At 47.4% G+C, this 15,557-nt stretch overlaps 1 protein-coding gene across 5 annotated transcripts in view; it reads right to left on the minus strand.

The window, feature by feature from the left end:
• The window catches only part of PPFIBP2 (PPFIA binding protein 2), a 142,859-nt gene that overhangs the window by 75,801 nt on the left and 51,501 nt on the right, over positions 1–15,557 (minus strand). For 2 of the 5 annotated variants that reach the window (XM_054523857.2, XM_054523850.2), the window contains exon 3: positions 15,124–15,338. In XM_054523857.2, the coding sequence (XP_054379832.1) occupies positions 15,124–15,338 (215 nt within the window). Of the gene's footprint in view, positions 1–3,263; positions 4,002–6,852; positions 6,918–15,123; positions 15,339–15,557 lie in introns of those variants that run through there. The other 3 variants (XM_063727957.1, XM_054523852.2, XM_063727959.1) reach the window with 3 other exon arrangements.

Genomic DNA, 15,557 nt, shown 5'->3' on the forward strand with positions numbered 1-15,557 from the left:
CATCTGTTCCTCTTTCAACTTCTCCCTTCCTGATAATCACCAATAGCAGTTAATAGCAAACATGTTATTGAGTGTTTCCTATATGTATGATACTGCACTAATTGTACTATCTTACTGAGTCCTCATAAAGCCTGTATGTGGTAGGTACTATTATCTCCCTTATTTTATATTTGAAGAAATCCAGACTTTTGAGATAGTTTACCTTGGATCACACAGCTGGTAAACGTGGCAATGCCAGGATTCTAATTCAGGCCTCACTCCAGACTCCATGTTCTTAACTATAACATTAATAGTATATACTATCCCATCCCACAAAGGCCCCGGAGCAAGGTTTCTTTTCTGAGCAAATATTTCCCCTCCAGTTCCATGCCCCTCTGAACATAGGTATCTCCCCTTTGCCCTGAGACACCAATTACCACCTTGGACTGCTCAAAGGGCAAGGGCTCCTGCTCTGTGCACCAGGAACCTTTTCTTCCAGAATCTATGCCCTCTGTAAAGGAGAATGAAGACGACAGTGTTTCTACCTTCAAAAACATGAGTTCAGAGAAACCGGCTCTCCACACCATCTCAGCTGAAGCACAGGAGAAAGGGTGGGTGAGCCATGCAGACGGGAAGTGCTGCAGACCTGGGCTACAGGAGGTAGGGAGGGAGGGCCAGCAAAGGTTTCCTGGGAAAAGACAGCCTGGATGGAGTCAGATGAAGTGGATGAGAGTTAAAGAGGAGGTGGTCATCCTGTGGTAAAACCTCAGAAAAGGGAAGAAATACACTTGGGAGCTCATCAGGGTAGATATAAAAGATAAAACTAAACAGGTAAGTTGAGGTTGGGCTGCTAATGGTCTCAAAGGCCAAGCAAGCTGAAGGGCCTGATTTTTCTTCCAGATTAAGGGTGAGTCCAGGGGGGCTCATCATCGGGGTCACAGGATGAAAGGGAATTTGTGTTTTTTTGGTTTTTTTTTAAGAAGATTTTAAAAATCTGGCAGTAGTGTTTAGGGTAGAGAATAGGGAAAATATTCTTATCACACTGCCTATGACATGTCTACACTTTGAGTTTTGCTTTTGTAAAATGCTCTTTAAAATTCTAAAAGTAGAAGAAAAATATCTGTTTTGCTATGAGTCATCCTAGGGGGTTCTAAAGTCTCCTTGCTTAAAGTTACTCTAAACAAACTTCCAACTGTCCACAGGAGCCAGAATACCCTGGGTCTTGGGACAAGAAGGGCCTCCTTACATTGCATCACATGCAAAATTAGTTCCTCCACATACATAACTTCTCCTGTAGTAGGCAGAGTTACAAGTATCTGCCCCAGGGGCTGGGACAAGGCTCTGACAATCCTAGGCACATGTTGGCTGAAAGGATTTCTTGATTAAAAGCTTCATTTGGGATACAGGGAAAGAAGGACCAAGTGATGGACAGTGCATTTCTTACATATTTCCTTTCAGTATCTCCCCAGTGGGGCTTTAAAAAAAACTTAAGATGATGCAAACCTTTGCCAAAACGTCTGGTCATCTCAGCATGCTTTCTGGTGACTGTGATGCCCTAGGGGCTGGGCACAGACAGGATTTCTGCTGGGTTCGAAAGCAATAATTTTATATATATTTGGCAGAGAAAATGAATAAAGAGAACTAGACTGGGAGATAGAGAACAGGGTTCAAAACCAGGCTGCACCACTAATAGCTATGACACTAATACCATGAGGTTCTTAGCCCCTCTTGGGCTTTGTTAAATGAGGGGTTTGTATTATCCCATCCCTCCAAGCCCTCCAGCCCTATAATTGTGTTCAGTTGCCTCATTTTCCCAACTAGCTTACCATATACCACATCACAGCTAGAGTAATTTTCTTAAAATACAAATTGGACCCCCCCCAATGTATCCCATGTCACTTCCCTGCTACAAGTCCCCCAGCACACAAACCATGTTGCCCAAAAGCCTTACTGTGGCCTTCACTGTCCTGCGTGATCCCGGCCTCTGCCCGCCTCTGTCTGCCATCACTGTGCTCAGCCACATGGGCTCTCTCTCAATCTGGACAATTGGCAGACTCCATCTTGCTTTAGGACCTCTGTATACATCATCCCCTATGCCCCCTTTGCCTGGAATGTTCTTCACCCCATTCTTCACCTGACTCATTCTTACTGCTCTTTCAGTTTTCAGCGAAGTATAATTTCCTCAAACTCCCTGACCGCCCCCACCCCCTTCTCCATCAAAACAGCAGTCCCGTGTCTTCTGTTCTTCCTCCAGGCACACTTATTGTTTGTAATCTGAGGTTTATTTCCTGGGACTGTTTCACCTACATCTCCAGTATTAGGTAGAAGATCCACAAGAGACTGGTTCTATTTTGCTAACTACCATACACCCAGTACCCAAACTCAGTACAGATTTGCTGAATGAGTGCTGCTGCACTCACACAAAAGCCAGCCAGCTCAGTGTCCGGGAGTCAGGGTCCAGGCATCTGCATGCCCCTTCCGAGCTGGACACTTCCTGGCTCTTCTGTCCTTCTGCAGTTACAATATCAAATCTCTAACCTGTCAGCTGCTTTTGCCCTTCCTGCCTCCGAAAAACATTCAGCCTAAAATCCCTTCGTGTGAAAATAAATTCATACCTATCTTAGCCAATTTAAAGGCAGCCACAAAAGAGGAAACAGCCTGAATTCTAGGAGTATGATGCTACTCCAGCCCCCAACATCCATTCATTCCTTGCTCATACCACACACTCAGGTTTATCCTCTAAAGAAAGGGCATGAACAACTTGCAACATAAACCCTCAGCTTCAGAGCATTCAAAGAGAACTCCCTGAAAGCTTTCCTCCGGAAATGCAGAAGCTCATCTGCTGACAGCAGATGTGTGCTCCACCGGATAACATCAGAGTGAGAACGAGTTAAACAACTTCCAAATCCAGTGCATTTAAAAAGGCAGCAGCTTCCTCCCTGTGTCCTCAAACTGAAAAGCGGTGGGCACATTTTTCTGGTCACGGTGTTTGGAGCCTCTGACTGTTTAAGTGCCAAAGTTAAAATAACCAACTTTCCTCACTCCATTCTTGCCTTTCTGTACAGAGGCTCATTCACTAGAATGTCAATGGAGAAACAAAGACAGCTGACTGTTTTCTCCCTAGTGTCTATAATTAGATTCTCATGAAGAACTTGGCCACAGCAGGGCTTTGCTGGACAATACCTCCCCCTACCACACACACGCACACACCCCGCAAAACACCCTAAAGCATCTCCCCCTCACTTATCTCCACGGAGACCCAGACAAAGCAGCCAGTCACTTACCCTCTTCAGCCACGAGAAATGCTTGTAAACATCAATGTCCCCATCCATGCTGGGCACCCATGTCAGCAGTTAGATGCCTTGGTGGAAAAAGCCCTTTTCCTGGCTGGAGACCAGTTCTCTCCTCTTTCTTGCCTCTGCCCCCTCCCCCCTCAAGAACTCCAAGCTGTGTTCAAATTTCCCCACTTCCCTGGCCTGCGTCCTTCAGCTTCTCCCTAGACAGTTTCAGACACACAGCGACTCAGAGCAGACCGTGCTGCTTCAGTGTCCTCCCCTACTGCCCCAACAAACACATACACACACACACACACCACATACACGCACACACACGCACCAGGACTGGGATTCAGAGCCCTGCGGAGAAATCAAATGTCACACAAAGGTAGAGGAAAAAGAAAGAAGACTTGGACAGAAGTTGTAAACACAACACACACGCACACACACACGGGACCATTCTCAGTGATAATACCAGAGCCTGCCAGAGGGAAACAGTCCTGAAGAAAATTCCTTGTCTGGCTTCCCCCTTCTGGAGTGGCTGGAACTCATTACTGAGAGCCCCGATTTCCTGTCTCTGCTTCACTCTGCATTTACCCAGGGCTCCCAGCTGCTCTCAGTTTATTTGGGACTGGGGAGAAGACTAAAAATAAGTGCTGCTCTTGGAGGAGCTCACTGGTTCCCACACACAGCCTGACCCCCACCCTGAAGCCCACACCCACCCGTTTTCCAGGCGAGTGACGGGCTGTGCCCCGAGGAAAGCCTGTTGTTTCCAAAAAAGAGCAGATTCAGAAGCAGCTCCAGTCTGGGTTGTTGGTCCTGCTGTGCAACGGGCCCAGCACAGAGCGTTTGCTGTCCTTGGCACTGGTGGTACCATCCATTAGAGACCAACTGCCGCAAACTCAGGGGAGTCTGGCCCTGGACTGTTGGCCACCAGCCAGGGCACCCTGGGGGCCACATTCTGGACAGGGGCCAGGGCTGGAGGGTCCTGCCTCTCTGGCTGTCCCCCACTCTGGGCTGCCTGCTTTACAAACCAAGGAGGTGGAAAGGTTGAGGCTGCTTCACGTGCATTTCCATGAGACTCAGGGAGCAGTGCTGGGTAGACAGGGGCCTTGGAAAGGCTGGAGGAGACCTGGAGCTGCAGCTGTTTTCCTCCTGTCAGGGCAGGTCACATGCGGGCTCTCCAGGTGGCCCCTCCAGCACTCCCAAGATGCCACCCCCCACCTCCTCCTATTCCCATCTCCTTTGAGAGCTCCCCACTAAAAACAGCTTTTCTCCCTTGCTCAGCCCTTAATGTGTGGCCTTTGGCTATGACTGATTATCAAAGTGACCTTTGATGTGGGTGCGGTGGGAACTGTGGTTACATGCAAGGCCCTGAGCTCTGCTGTGGCAAAGGACTTGCAGATGCACATCTTGTGACTGCCTGGGTCTTCCCATTTCCCTTGGGGGTCACCTCTGGGGTTTCCTGGAACTCCCAGTCTGAAGAGCAGTCCCTCATGCCCCTCATGCCACATGCCCCTCAGCATGGCTTCAATGTCCACAAGGGCCAGAAGCAGGGCCCAAAAGGGCAGAAACAATGCCTGGCAGCACAGTCCCCGGCAGGCTGGGCCAGCCCACAGAGATCACAGAGGCGGCAAGGAGGAGAGCTCTAGCCAGCAGCTGGCATAAGGGGAGGAGTAAATTCCTGGAGACACACCCAGACAGAGGCCAGAAAGGAAAAGCAGGCTTTGCTGCCCATGCGCTGAGCTCTAGCCCCTTGCTCTTCACCTCTGGCCCAGCTCCACAGCACAGTGTGACCCACTCGGCCCAGGTTCCCTGCCCACGCTATGGCAGGATGTTGCCAAGGAAGAACATCTCTAAAGCTACAGGGGTCAGTAGGTTGGTTTTTCTCTGTCTAAAAGCCTGAACAAGTCAAATGAAGAAATTCATCCAGTCAGTACACATTTTCCCCGCATCCAAGGCAAATGAAAAACTTCATGCCCTGGGTTAAGAATTACCATATGGTATGCAATAAAGGTATATCTAGGACTCCAAGGAAGAGGAGGTAGACAAGCTGATTTGGGAGCTGGACAGGGAGAGGTGGTGCAGAGTTCCAGCCTCTACAGGATGGTGGAAAATTCTCCCCTCTCCTGGGAGAAGCGCAGTGCTCTTCCTTAGGTTCTGGTACAAGAGAGGAGGAAAGAGAAAGGTGGCCAATGTGGCTGCTCTCATCAGCCCTGCTCACTCCCAGCTTACACAGAGCTATGGCTCAGGTGTCCCTCTTCTATCCCTTCCTGAGCACCTGCATTCCCCTCTCTACTTCATCACTGACCTTGTCACACTGGACCACTCCTATTGCACCAAACTGTCAGAAGTGTGTCTGATTTCCAACTCACTTCTCCTACTTCCATGCCTACAATTCTTAGCACACAGTACAAATTTAAACATTTTTTGGATGAAAGAATAAGGCTCAAATGATAAGACTGGTAAAGTAAGACTAAAATTCTATTTGCAGGAAAGAGACTTGAAGGTCCGTTTCTCCAGGGTAAAGATGTTCGACACAAAGAGGAAAGGACGGAGCCCATTTCCTCTGTTAGCTCAACTCAATGTGTGATGAACAAAGGTGGGGGGTGCAGGGTGGGGGAGAGAAAGGGACAGAAAAGGGAGGAAGGGAGGGAAGAATCCAGATAAACTGCAGCTAAATTCTTGACATTTTTATGGCATTCTGAAGTAGCAAGTCTTATCTCAGCCTTGTTTTTCCTTAAACACCAAGTACATCTTACTTATATTGTGATTCAACTCAAAAATCACAAATTAACACCCAAAAGACCTAGGAGCAGGTTGGCAGGAGGGAAAGGGGAGGGGCTGAGTGAAATGGGATGGATTCAGAAGCTAAGGCACCTCCTTGCTCACTCACCCCACCTCGAAGGGCAGCTGGGTCCCTGTCGTGGCTCCCTGATCACCCTGGCCTGGCAAGGCAAACCCATGGCTGCACCACTGCCCTAGAAGTCCATCCTGTCCAGGGCACCTCACTTGATTTACAGATGGGATTCCAGGGATCAGGTAAGCCCCTAAATATGTTCATCAAATATATACAAATTACTACTATTTGTATTCATAAATCTTTCTCTGAAAAAGAGTTGTCAGATTATCAGAACAGTCCATGACTCCCAAAAGGCTAGAAGCCCAGCTTTTATCTGGCCTAGGTAGTTACTTCCAAAGGTCTAGGCTGCCCTCATTATTGGGAGCTCGGGGGCCTGGGCTTCCTGCTCCCATTACACTGCTCCTGTGAGGTGGTGTCTCAGACTCACTGGACCCATCTCTGAAGACAGAAGTCCTCAGGAAGCACAAAGGGTACATAAATACGGGTCACTACAGTGACCTAACAGTCCTGAAGGCCTTCCTGGAAGTACTTTGCTCATCTACAAACAGATTCATTACTGCCTGCAACATGCAGCAGCCAGCTGTGGGAAAAGGGCAGGAGACTGTAAGGCTGAGCATTCTGGGAGTAAAAACACAGCTAAGAGGCCAGGGTGGTCAGGTTTGCCGGGGAAAGTCACTGTAGCTTGCTCCACCCCTGTCCTAGGGTCTAGAAGAGAACCCCAGGATTGCCACCTACCTGGCTGGAATTCCAAGTACTTGAGGGAATGGCTGAAAAAGGAGCTGAGGTCCCCTGAGGTGTTACTCCTGCTGCCTACCAGAAATCAGCAGCATCTTATCAGGCAGAACTGTAAACTGAGAGGAATCTCATGGTCACATGCTGTTCCACTGACCTATCACCTACAGGCATCCTGGGCTCTGCTCAGCCCTGAGCCTTCACCTCTGGGCCATGGGTGGCAGCTGCCAGGACACTCCCTCATAAATCCTAAGTCAGATGTAAACTTGTGTCCTTCAACAGACATGGTGCACAGTGGGCCCGCTGAGAACGGGAGGCGGGGGAACGGAGTGAAGAGTGTTGTGGAGGAAGTCCTGGCCACTGCAGCTCAAGCCTCCACAGAACACAAGCATGGAAAACACACCTCCAAAATAGATCAGGACAAAGGTCGGCAGACTTTTCCTGTAAAGGGCCAGATGGCAAATATTTTGGGTTTGGTGGGCCACATAGTCTCTCTCATACTCAACTCTCCTGTTTGCAGTGCAAAAGGAGCCACAGCCAACACCTAAACCAGTGTGTGGCTGTGTACTAGTAAAACTTTATTTATGGACACCAAAATGTGAATTTTATATTATTTTCCCATCTCAAAACATTCTTGTGATTTTTCTTCAGTCTTGAAAAATGTAAAAATCATTCTTAGCTGATGAGTGTAAGAAATATGCAGTGGGCTAACTGTGGGCCATGGTTTGCTAATCCCTGGGTTAGGACAGTGCTTCCCCATCCAGAATGAACTGCCTGGACCCGAGGGAGTTCTAGTAAAAATGCAGATTCTGGTTCAGTAGATTGGGTATGGGGCCTGCTGTTGTGCACTGCTGACAAGCTCCCAGGTGATGCTCGTACTACTGGTCCCAGGACAACACTTGGAGGAGTAAGAAGTTTGGAAACTGCTTTCAAAAGTTCCTCAAGGCCAGGTATGGTGGCTCATGCCTGTAATCTCAGCACTTTCGGAGACTGAGGTGGGCGGATCACCTGAGGTCAGGAGTTCAAGACCAGCCTGGTCAACCTGGTGAAACTCTGTCTCTACGAAAAATACAAAAATTAGCCGGGCATGGTGGTACACAACTGCAATCCCAGCTAATCGGGAGGCTGAGGCAGGAGAATTGCTTGAACCCGGGAGGTGGAGATTGCAGTGAGCCAAGATCACACTATTGCACTCCAGCCTGGGCAACAAGAGTAAAACTCCGTCTCAAAAAACAAAACAAAACAAAACAAAAAATTCTTCGAAACATAGATTACTAAACAAACTTGCCTAGAAACATAAATTCCCTGGAGCCTGCCTGCCCACTAGCAGGTATCTGAAAGGGCAGAAGGCTCTTGGTAGTGTATCCCTGGCAGGTTTTTCTTTTGTGGGTGGAGGGTAAGTGGGTGTCTACATGCTCAGACCTCAAGTTATGCTAACCTGGCAACATTGTCCACCACGGCCCCTGGGCCTGAAGCAGGAAATTTAGTGGGGAAGGATTTATTTGCTCTTTCACCAGTGTTTGCACATTCTTGGTCATTTATAAACATTGGTTATTAGAGGCTGAAATAGTCTCTTTAGGTCAGGTCTGAAAAGAGCTGGATTGCTAGAATTTAGTAGGGTAAATTTACTTTGGGGGGCAGGGATCAAGATCCAGGAAAATTAAAACTGCTAAATTTGCAGTGGCTGAAGGCCCCCAGTCTTGGCTGCTGTGTCAGGAAAAGGGCATTCAGAATCCCCCAGGGGACAGGAAGCTTCTCTAGGGCAGGGCATGACATAAACTGTGGGCTAAGAAATGCCTGCGGGAATGGAAAGGGCCAACCTACTAGCACCCCAGCAGAAGGCACTGCAGTCAAGAAGTCTGGAGAGGTCTCCCCACATCCACAGGGGAAGGTCAGGTCTATGCTCCCAGGACCAGCTCTGTTTCTTCTCCCCCACCCTAAACAGTGGAGCCCTCCCCTTGACTGCCCTTTGTCCACTGTTTCTAAGGAAAATGGCAAAGAATTATCTTTGCCAGCTGACCCAGGTGCAGTTAAGCAGTTTCAATAACGAGAGGTGCTTATGTTACCTTTGTCTAAAAAAGAAAAATTAAAAGCTGTTTTCTCATATGAAGCCCATGCTGTACCTCATTCTTTGGGATTTCACCTCCCAGCATTTGTCCCTGACTCCCACCTAGTGGCTTCTTCCAGCACTGCACAGGGACAAAGAACTGCCACTGGTGCCACCTGAGCCCGGCCCAGGAGCCCCTTGGGAGCTGAGCGCAGAAAGCAAGCACGGACACACCTACTCCTTTCTCATCTCTCACTCAAGTTCACACCTGTCACAGGGGAGGTAAGAAAACATGCTGGAAATCGGCTCACACAGGCTCTACTTTTTTTTTTGAAAAATAAGCACCAAATTTTCCCTCCTCTAAGATCCAGAGGAAAAGGTTTACCTACAAAACTCCTTCTGTAACTTTTCAAAATTAAAATGTTCAACACATATGTATCCTGACTATCTTTTGTTTTCCATTCTGGAGATACATAAATGAATCCCATGGTAAAAAATTCAAGCTCACATTTTATAATTCATAAAACAGCTTTTTCTCTCCACCTTTTTTTGCAACTCCTCTGGCTTTTCAATATGGTAAACAGATTTGCTTCTTGGACAGAATGAAAGATTGCAAGCTGAATCTGGCAGGAATATACGGGCTTTGTTTAAGGAGCTGGGAGCTGAAGAAGCCGCCATCTGTGACAAGGTGGTTTGGAGCTGAGAAGGGGGGTGGCTGTGCTCCCCAGCCTGGGTCTGGGTTTCTTTGTTTCTTGGGAAACTAGTTAAAAAGGTAACTGAGGGCAACTGAACTGACTGCTGGGCTGTCAGAGGTGAGCACTTATCCCAGCTGGGGCCAGCAGAGGCTGCTCATTCAGGAGGGCAACTCTTCAGGTTTTTCAATATGGTAAACAGATTTGCCTCTCCACTGTTGAGATGTGGGCCTCCGTCAAGCTCTAACATAAGGGCAGCAGTAAACTGAGAGGTTCCTAACCTGTCTCTACACTTTGGAACCCAAGAGGTCAAGACTGAGGGAGGCAAAGGCTGGTGCTTACAAAGAGACCACTCCATGTAGCCCCCAGAACAAACTGCAGAATTGGAATGCTTGGCCAGATCTTGCAGACACTTTCAAACTCAGCTGTCATTTCCAGTAGAGAGAAACTGAGTCCCACAGAAGTGAAGAAGAGGCTCACATGAGTGGTAGAGCCAGGGTAGAACCCTGGCCTTTTAACTCCTTCCTACCTTCCATACTCCCTCACCCTGGTTCAATTTGCTTTCACCTGCTCAAGCACACTGACCAGGACTCTTGAGACCTTGCAAAGAAAAGCCTGGGTTCCTGTTGGATGGCCAAGCCTACTCCATGTACCCCAGTTCCAAACAGGGCCTAGAGTACAGCCCTTCTATGGGTTCTCTGTCAAGCACCACCCCTCACTCTGGAGCCTGAGCTCTTCCTTGACTTGCCTTCACTTTGCTGCTGGGTTTGCCTACCCTTTTTCTGGCTTCATCTTGAAACTTCACCGAGAATCTCCTTGGCCCATACCCAATGTGTTAAACAGCAGAACAGACTGGCTGGCTGGTAGGAGATGAAGGGTGTACATAACATACTGTTAGAGAAGCACCCATAGCTACTTTATATGGAGACTCCGCTGGCTCTCGTAACTTCTGGGCATCACCCAAAGACCTGGGACATGAATCAACACTGTGTATCAGCCTAGGTCTACTCCTCCCAGCTAACTGGCTATCCCCAGCCTTGTAGAGCCCATTTGAATCTGACTGGCTATCCTGTCTAAGGTTTCCACCACCCAACCTAGCCAAAGATCTATGCCACCAACCACCCAGCCAAACCAAGCAGGTGTGGAGGGGTAGAGACACCCCTTTCAGACCATGGGAAAGCCCCACTCAAGGCACAGCCAAAATCCTGGAAGTGGTCACAGTTGTACCGGGTCCTTCTTGCCCGGGCCAGGTACCACATGCCAGGGCCACTGATGAGTACATGCCAGTACATGCCAAGGCCACTGATGAGCACTGCTTCCCTTTCTGGGCTTCAGGACCACCTGTGGGGTTCTGGGGCTCCTGAACTGAAATAACCATACCCTCCTGAGGGCATCATCCTACATTTCACCCCAGTAAACAGAGAAGGAGGAGGCTGCCCCTTTCTGGAACTCAGCTCTGTTCCCATCACAAAAGAGCTGCCTCAGCCTTCCAGCCAGGGCCTCAGCTTCATCCTCCATGAGCACTGACCCTGAGCTTGGCTGTGTCTTCCAGTTGTAAAGGACCACCTTCCCATCTCCTGAGGGTAACACTGCTCTGCTGCACCACAGGCAGGACAGCCTCCCTGATGCTTCCTCTGCAGGCCAGGTCCCAGCCCATCTTAGACCCCAAGACACCCTCTATACAAGGTCCTCATTCACCAACTTTCCAGAGGAAATACTGCTCCTAGACCAAGGGAATCCAGGCCCTTTGTTCCTTGCCCCACTGAGGCCCCAGAGGGTATCCCCATTAAGAAAGCCTTGCACATGCCCTTCTAGGCCCAGAGCCCACTTCTCCTCATTATACTTACCAAGGAGCAGGATGCTAGTTTAGACCCCAGAGCATGGGAAACTCACTCAACCCAGTGCCACTGACTCCTGGGCAGGTCTGCTCCACTTGGGCTTTAGAACTAGTCTGCTCTGTTTTATACCCATCTCCAGGCAGAGTTCTAGCCAACAGCACTCCTACTGCTGCCAACTGTGCTGGCCCAGCTGTGCTTCAGCTCTGCCAGGACCCAGCAGAAGAGGAACTAGCCCTACCACAAAGAAACAGCTACCCAATAGGAGGCACTAGGACTAGGAGTGCACTTTTCATGTAAGACATAGAGAGCCCAGGACTAGTCTGCTATTTGTCCTGTTCTAACTATGGACCACTCCTCCACATCTACCCCTGCTTCTCAGCAGCCCATTCTTTTGGTGGACCACAGATGCCCCAGTGCCAGAAGATCTGCAGTCCCAGATGAGCAGCAGCAGTACAAGATACATTTCCCACTATGTAATCCCTCCCCTCTGCTAACAGTTGATTCACTCTGGGGTAGACCTAAGGTGTGCATCCATAGCTTGTGAATAAATTAAAAGTCTTTAATGCCTATTTCTTTTACACTTAACACTTCTTCATTGATCTGGAGGACTTCGCTCAAAAATAATTAACTGGGTCAATCAGATTCTTTTCCTTAGAAACTTGAGTTTAAAAAGAAAACATATTGAGAAAACATGGAAAGAATTTGTCAGCCAACAAGAGTAAACTCAAACCTAACAGAAGTTTGTGGCAGTTACTCTGAGCTGTCTTCCTGAGGGCCACTCACTTTCCCCCACTCTATCAACATTCTTTTCTGACAGAGGCCACCTCCCTCTATGGCAGGTGGAAGTGCCAATACTTGCTTTCCCAGCCTCCCTTGCAGCTAGGGTATGCACAGGTGAACAAATCCTGGCCACTGCAGCTAAATGAGAAGTCTGCTAGGGGATTGCAGAGAGTTTCCCTCCTGATTAAAAACAACAACAACAACAAAAACATACTAAAGAAATGATTCTCTACCTCTGCACATAGTTGTATAGTTGTGTCTTGTAAGGACATGTTGCCTGCAGTTCTAGTGGCCATCTTGCGACTGTTAGGGGATGTGCCTGAGCAAAAACCACCTCTTGAGGATGGCAGAGCAAAAAGATGGGAAGAACCAGTGCCTGTGAGGTCACTCAGAGCCACTTATTTAACCCTGGGACTGTCTGTCTTCTGGACATCTTGTTAGTGGTCTATCTTGTTATTGTTTACATCATTTTACTGGAAAAAGTATCCCAACTGATATAGATGTCATGAGGCAGAGTTGGACCATGTCAGGCCAGTGTCATGGCCAAGCAGGAACTCTAGGTGTGTAACAATGCCAGTGTGTCTACAGAGGAGAAGGGAGCAAATAATCAAGGGATGCACAGGCATCATGCATGAGAAGGCACTGGGCAGTGCTGCCTAACCCTTCAAACCATCTTACTAGTTCCAATTCCAATCCTAACCCACATGGGACTTTAAAAAAATAATTCAACTGAGTCTCCATGGTTGAACGCAGCACTTCTTAAACTTTAATGTGCTTACGAGTCACCTGGAGATGGTTCAGCAAGTGTGAGATGGGGCCCATTTTCTGCATTTTTCACAAGCTGCTAGGGGATAAGAAAGCTGCTGAGCCACAGACCAAAATTTGAGCAGCAACAACTTCTAACTAAAAGCGTCAATCTAAAGCACTTGATGAGTTTGCTCACCAGTCTGAATTCTATTTCCATACAGGTTAAGACCTTGTGTGGAATGTGGATGTGCCGATCGTAAAATGACTTTAGGTTTGCAAGATCTAAAATAAAGACAGGCTATCTCTGTCCAGAATAAAAACCTTAACATACAGCCCTCACATCTTGGAATGTTTATATGAACTTCTGACCCCCTAAAAGTACTTGCTTCCCCATTCATAGGTTAGTGATGGCCATAATTACTCTAGAAGATTTATGAATGCAATCACTTTTAGGGAAATCTCTTCAAAGGAAGGCATTCCCCAAACCATTGTAAATAACCCCAAGACAAAACTGCAAATCTGAATGCAAGCTGTTTTCTACCAATCCATCTTGAAAAAACCAACAACCATGTCAACCGCCTTTGGATCAAAAATATTTTTAATAAATTTCTAAGAAACTGTTTTAAAAGTTAGATTCATTGTTTATACCAAACACTAAAAAATATTGTTGATGGATTGGAGTTAACCATAAAATAAAAATCAAACCATAAACTTACTAGAGGAAGATACAGGTGAACAGTTATTTGTTCTGAGGTTGGGAAAGGCGTTGCTAGGGCCAAAAGGAAAACAAGAAACCAAAATAGGAAAGACTGATAGAGTGAAGTACAGTTGTTTAAAATTCTGTGTCTCAAAAAGCACCCTAAACGTTATTTAAAAACAGAGTGAGGAAAATACATGCTACAAATAAAGCAAGTGGTTAATAAAAGGTCATTCAAATAGATAAGAAAAACACTAAAATCCTAATAGAAAACAACAGCATAGAATACGAATAGACTAGAGTGGGACAGGTGCACCCAAGAGGCTCAAGGTGATTTCTGGGTGTACAGGGAAAAATATTGGAACTATTTTTTAACCTATCCTTTAAAACTCTATTTTGGTGAGCAGGGGATATCCTAAATACCCTGACTTGATCACTATGTGTTATATACATGTAACTAAATTTCACATGTACCCCACAAATATGTACAAATAAAAAACTTTAAAATTCTGTTTTGTGGTATTTTTATAATTCAGGTATATTAGTGAAATACTGGCCAGGTGCAGTGGCTCACGCTTATAATCCTAGCACTTTTGGGAGGCTGAGGTGGGTGGGTTGTTTGAGCCAAGAGTTCAAGACCAACCTGGACAACATAGGGAAACCCCATCTCCACACACACACAATTTTTTTTTTAATTAGCCAGGTGTGGCAGTGCACTTCTGCAGAGGTGGTACACTTCTGGGAGCAAGAGTTGGGAGAATTCCCTTGAGCCTGGGAGGTCGAGGCTGCAGTGAGCCATGATCAAGCCACACTGCACTCCAGCCTGGGTGACAGAGCAAGACTCTGTCTCAAAAATAAAATGCTGCATGTGAATATGTATATGGGAAATGCATTCTTTTTCCAGATAGGATATAGAATCAAAAGTTTAGAGACCATACAGAGGAATACGAATAAACTAATTTTCAAAAGTTTAGCCTTTTTACCAAACAAAGAAATGCAAAAATAAGAAAACATTTCCTCCTAAGAAATTTGTCAAGATTTTTTTTAAATCAATGAGGTAACCAGTCTTTTGTTTGTGGTAAGAAACAAGGGGTAGTGGGATCTAGCCGAGCGGAGAGACACCAGCCAGGGATTAGAAATCAATAAGCAGTACATGTAATTCGAGGGTGTGTGTCTGTGTGGGTGTGAGTGTCTGTGTGTGAAATCTTACATGTTTGCCCTTCTCTGGCCCTGGATTTCCTCAGGAGAGGCCAACTGTGGACCATGGAAGGGCAGACGGCATAGCTTAAGTCGCTTGACTGGGCTCTATACTCCTTGATAAGAAGGGCCACCCTGCAGCGTTGGCCAAAGTGGGCTGGAAGAAAAGGCTGGAAGGTATACAGATGAGTCAACAGCCCCAGTCAGCAGTGGCACTCCATGGGCTGCACCATTACATTCCCCAGTGGTTCCCAATCAGGCCACAGGACTACTCACCAAGCTCTCTTCAAACCACTCCTTTATGTAGGCAGCTGTTGGGCCAGGGATCTGGCTCAGGAGGGCTGCTCTCTCCTGAGGAAGCTCCAGCATCTCCAAGGCCAGCCTCAAGTCCTCGATGAGATGGAGCACTGGGAAGGGGTTCATGTAGGAGGCCGGGGAAGCCAGTCCAGGCTCACAAGTACCATCACTAAGATCTGCACCTGTTTTAGTGCCTGCAATGAGAGAGAGGTGGAAACTCAGTAAGAAGGGTAGACACCATGGGCAAGGTACTAGTAAAAAGCAAAGGTGGTGAAAAAAAGGTGAAAGGGACAGATAAGAAGCTGGGAGTGAGCTGGGCATGGTGGTGCATGCCTGTAGTCTCAGCTACTTGGGAGGCTGAAGCAGGAAGATCACTTGAGTTTAGGAGTTCCAGGCTGTAGTGCACAATATCT

This window comes from Pongo abelii, chromosome 9, assembly GCF_028885655.2.
Source record: "Pongo abelii isolate AG06213 chromosome 9, NHGRI_mPonAbe1-v2.0_pri, whole genome shotgun sequence".
Lineage (NCBI taxonomy): Eukaryota > Metazoa > Chordata > Mammalia > Primates > Hominidae > Pongo > Pongo abelii.